This window comes from Otolemur garnettii, unplaced genomic scaffold (genome assembly GCF_000181295.1).
Source record: "Otolemur garnettii isolate 467f Iridium unplaced genomic scaffold, OtoGar3 scaffold00098, whole genome shotgun sequence".
Classification (NCBI taxonomy): domain Eukaryota; kingdom Metazoa; phylum Chordata; class Mammalia; order Primates; family Galagidae; genus Otolemur; species Otolemur garnettii.
Genome location: NW_003852493.1, coordinates 1,169,591 through 1,174,080, shown reverse-complemented (window position 1 = coordinate 1,174,080; position 4,490 = coordinate 1,169,591). Strand labels below are relative to the sequence as shown.

At 50.6% G+C, this 4,490-nt stretch overlaps 1 protein-coding gene across 1 annotated transcript; it reads left to right on the top strand.

The window, feature by feature from the left end:
• The first annotated feature begins 1,533 nt into the window (after positions 1 to 1,533).
• RPRM (reprimo, TP53 dependent G2 arrest mediator homolog) lies at positions 1,534 to 2,343 on the top strand. Its single transcript, XM_003795943.2, has one exon. It carries the CDS (start codon positions 1,748 to 1,750, stop codon positions 2,075 to 2,077), a length of 330 nt encoding a protein of 109 aa, XP_003795991.1. The 5' UTR covers positions 1,534 to 1,747; the 3' UTR covers positions 2,078 to 2,343.
• The last annotated feature ends 2,147 nt before the right edge of the window (positions 2,344 to 4,490 follow it).

The window sequence follows — 4,490 nt, the reverse complement described above, 5'->3', positions numbered from 1 at the left end:
TGTGAATGAGGTAGGGGGCAAGGTACACGGGGTAGGGACTGCTGTGCTCCCATTTGATGGACACAATTAAAAGAGGGACTCTACCTAACATATGCAAATATTCTAACCTAGTCGTTTGTACCCTTACGTTAACGTGAAATTTAAAAAGAGCTTAAAATCACAAAATAGCTACTGCATTTAATCTTATTTTTAATTGACAAATAATTGATAACTATATATTTATTAGAAACAAAGTGATATTCTGATACATGTATACCTTGAGGAATGATCAAATCTGAGTAATTAGCATACCCATCCCTTCAAGTATGTATCATTTCTTTGGGTGGTAACATCCCATAGGAACTTAGCAAATGTATTCTCTTATACGTTTGGACTGGCCTTCACATTACTGGTTTCCAGTTGAAAGAAGCAGAGGATATGAAGGGAGAAAGGAAGGAGAAAAGGAAGGAGAGGAAAGAAAATAAAAATATGTGAGAGAACTCAGAAGTATTCTTCTAGAGCTTACGGAACATACTCTGACAGGTTTCATAGGAACCAACAGCAAAATTATAATGAGCCAAAGCCTCAATAAGGTACCTAAAACATCTGTAATTTGGTTTGAAATGCATCATTTTACGGAAAACGGGGAGAGCTTCAGCAGTTGCCCGGTGTTCGTGATGGATGCTGATGAGCAATTCCCTTAAACAACTGATTTACTGCCAGCAAACAAAAACTCGGGAAGCACATCCAAAAACTCATCTGCAATTAAAATTACAAGCAAGTGGTCATTCTATGCACCTCCCTTAGCAGAGAGGTGACCCTGCTCCTGGCAACCACCTCCACACAAGGGCCACGGAAGAACAAGGCCTTCCTCTAACTCCCATTCCTTGGCCAAAGAAATCTCTGTAAAACCTGTCATGCTCTGTCTCCCAGTCTCCTAACGGGGATAGAGATGGAGCTCTTCTTTCACCCTCTCTCCCTTTTTTCTTTCTTTCCTTCTTCCCCGACTTTGTAAATGTAAATACATTGCTTTTCTTCAAAACATTCTCAGATCGCCCCACTCCAGTAGAAATCTGTCACAGGCAAGACGAAGTCAGGCACAGGCGCCCGCCGGGGGCCGGTGCCTTCGCCTTTGCCAGCACCATCTGGCACCTGGGATTCGCAGCCACTTTCCATCCACTCAGGGGTCAGAGGAGTGACTGGCAAAGGACACGCCAAGCTGGCACGTCCCAGTTCTTCTGAAACTTTCGGTTGACCGCACCCTTCCCCCATAAACTCTTTAATCATCCATTAAGCTAGAAGAGTACAGTGACCTCTGCCTGGCCTTTGGAGTTGCAAAAGAAGCGAATCAAGAAATGCAAGAGGAGGTTTCGCCCCTTTGTTTCCTCCACCACTCCGCAGCGGCGGGCGCAGAGTGGCGTTGCGGCCGGAAGGGGCCGCTGTTTGCTCAGAGCAGCAGCCGCGCCGTGCGCCTCCCACGGCCCGGCTGGCCCAGCCCCGCCAAGTTCCAACAGCCCCCAGTCGTGCGAGAGCCGGGAACCAGCACTGCCCGGGCAGGAGCGGACGGCGCAGGAGAGGCAGGCTGTGGCGCGCGGCGGAAAGGCTCCTGGGAAACTCCCACGGCCCAGGGACTTTCGAAAGGAGACAGCTAGAGTCTCCGCGCGCGCAAGTGTGCAAGTAAGCGCTCAGCTCGGCACCTGTTTCTCTCCAGCCACTGCCTTTCCTCCACTCGGAATCGCGCCTCCCCGGACACCAGCCCTCTCCCGCGATGAATCCGGCGCTGGGCAACCAGACCGACGTGGCGGGCTTGTTCCTGGCCAACAGCAGCGAGGCACTGGAGCGCGCAGTACGATGCTGCACCCAGGCGTCCGTTGTGACCGACGACGGCTTCGCCGAGGGCAGCCCGGACGAGCGCAGCTTGTACATCATGCGCGTGGTGCAGATCGCGGTCATGTGCGTGCTCTCGCTCACCGTGGTCTTCGGCATCTTCTTCCTCGGCTGCAATCTTCTCATCAAGTCCGAGGGCATGATCAACTTCCTGGTGAAGGACCGGAGACCGTCTAAGGAGGTGGAGGCGGTGGTCGTGGGGCCCTACTGACCGGTCCTCCGGCTCCCGCGGCAGCCGCCCCCGTGTCTCCCCACTTTGCCAGCCCGGCTGCGCCCCTCACCATCAGAGACTGGGCGAAGCAGACCTGTCGGAGTCTAATATTTCTCTTGACTTCTACCTTTCGGGATGAAGCGACCCGTTTCTCTCGGCCTCCGAAAGTTCCCATGCCTGAAGGAGGAAAGCTTCTGACTTCGGGACTTAGCAGCAGGTGGCTAGAAGAGGGTGTCAAGGGTGCAGAACTTTGGAAGCTGCCGCTTGCTTGGGACGTGGGAGACAGGCGGGGCGAAGGCCGTTCCCTACCCGCAGGTGGGCCTAGCGCTGGGGGCAGTTGGAGAGGGTAGGCAGGGGAGAGACCCAGAGGCACCGATCATCTGGTGGCCGGAAAATGACTTGTTTATACACCGCGCGGCAGACCCCCGGGGACGCACAAAAATCCGCGTCCGGATGTGCACCCGCTCTCTCTCCTGCTCGCTCCAGCCCTGGCGGGAAGAGGCGATAAATACCTTTGATTGATTGTAACGTGTTTTAAGGGATTTTGTTTGCTTGTATACAAATATTTGATAAGTCCTTTTCTGCCCCAGTGGCCTGTTTGCCTGCCCGAGGGGTAGAGTTTTGTCTTGGGAGCGGGGGTGGGGGGAGGGGGAAGCCTGCGAATGTGAACGGGGTGACTGTTTCCTTTAGTGCATTTTCAACTGGGTCTTTTTTTTTCCGTGGGGGAAAGCGGTCCAGCTGACCCCGGACAAAGACCCAGAATAGAACTTATAGCTCGTGACTGCACGGTTTACGCCACTAAAGTGCTCTTGACATCCGTGACACAGTTTTGACTCTTTTTTTCTTATTTAACATTTCCTTAATAAATGCAACATTAAGTGTTTTGTTCCTGGCCTCCTGGTGGTCATTCAGCGCTCCCGACAGGGGGGAACTGGCGGCAGTGAGGAGCCGGGGCAGGAGAATTCGCCTTAAAGAGCTGCAATTCAACTTGTGGATCCTTTGGAGGGGCCGCGACGGAAAGGCCGAGGGACCAGAGAGACGTAGCCAAAGGAGACGCAGGAGCTGTTCTGGAGGCAGCATCCTTCGTTTTCTCGTGTAGTGAATATTTTATATTTCATTTAGTCTCAGCTCTCAGGTAGGTGAGACGACAGGAGGGCCCCGCGGGGAGGTTACACTTCGGTGCCAGGCGCCGGCGGGAACAGAGGATCACACGACTAATGAAAGGGAGAGAAGGCTTGACCAGCCTGTAGGGAGGGCGTCTCTGCCTGGCCAACGGCAGCAAGAGGGGATGGGATGCGGTTCGAGGGAAAAAAATTATAAAATTGGAGGAAAAGTAGCTGCTAAAGTACACGGTGATGCTAATACTGTCTGGGTATACTACTGTTACTAAAACGGAATATTTACCACTGTCTTTGCTGTAGTACTTTTTCTCAGCAAAAGGGAGTGATTAAAAGAGACTCAGGCTGCTCTTTATAAATGAGAGTAGTCGGGCTGCCACGGGTTCAGAGGCGTTAGCCGAGGTCCTGAATGTCAGAGATGAGTATTAAAGATCAGAACCGAGAAAGATGGGCTGGAGTACAGCTGGAGATCCATGGCCGTTGGCATATCCAGGGTTCAGAAATTGACAGTGTGGGAAAGAAAAGCCTAGAAAAAACGTGTCTGTGAAAATAGAACACAGAATACTCTACCTTCAAGCTTAAACTTGGCAAAAGGTTTTGAGCAGTTTATGTTTATGCCTGGGGTAGAATATTTTCAAAACTGTAAAGGATCCACTAAGATGCTATAGCAATTCAAATTTCAGAGACTCCAGGATAGCAGCGGTAAGACTGACTAAAATCAAATAACAATAACATGTCCCGTTTCCTGGGGGAGAAGCAGCGACTATCAGTGACTCCAAGGTTAGGATCCAAGGTTTGCCTGCCCTTTAACATCCTGTCCACTACTAGGTGTCCATTTCACTCTCAGAGTAAACTTTGCCGGGAATTACAACCTCACGTAGTTTTTTGAATAGGTTTGGGGAAAAACAGCACTTTGAAGTTTGGCTGGTTCCTGTCTTTTCAACAGGTAAGGGTTCGGTTATTGTTAATCTGGGGAAGGGGCAAGGTCAACAGGACAGTGTGAGTCACGGAAGACAGTTTACTTTTGCTAACGGGCAGGACGGGAAACGGAGGTGTCTTATTTTGTAGGGCTGTCCTATTTTATAGACGTTTCTGTGGCACTGATTTCATCTGCTCCCTCTGTTTGAAAGGCGAAACAAAGCAGAGCAATGGGTTCACTCTGGGACAAACCAGACGTTCAAAATTTAACTTAGGTTTTTGTGGCTACAACATACACTGAGGGTCCACTCTCTTAAAGATTTATTAGCCCAGCAGAGAATTCGGTGCTCTGGTGAAAATGTATTTGGGATTAAAAA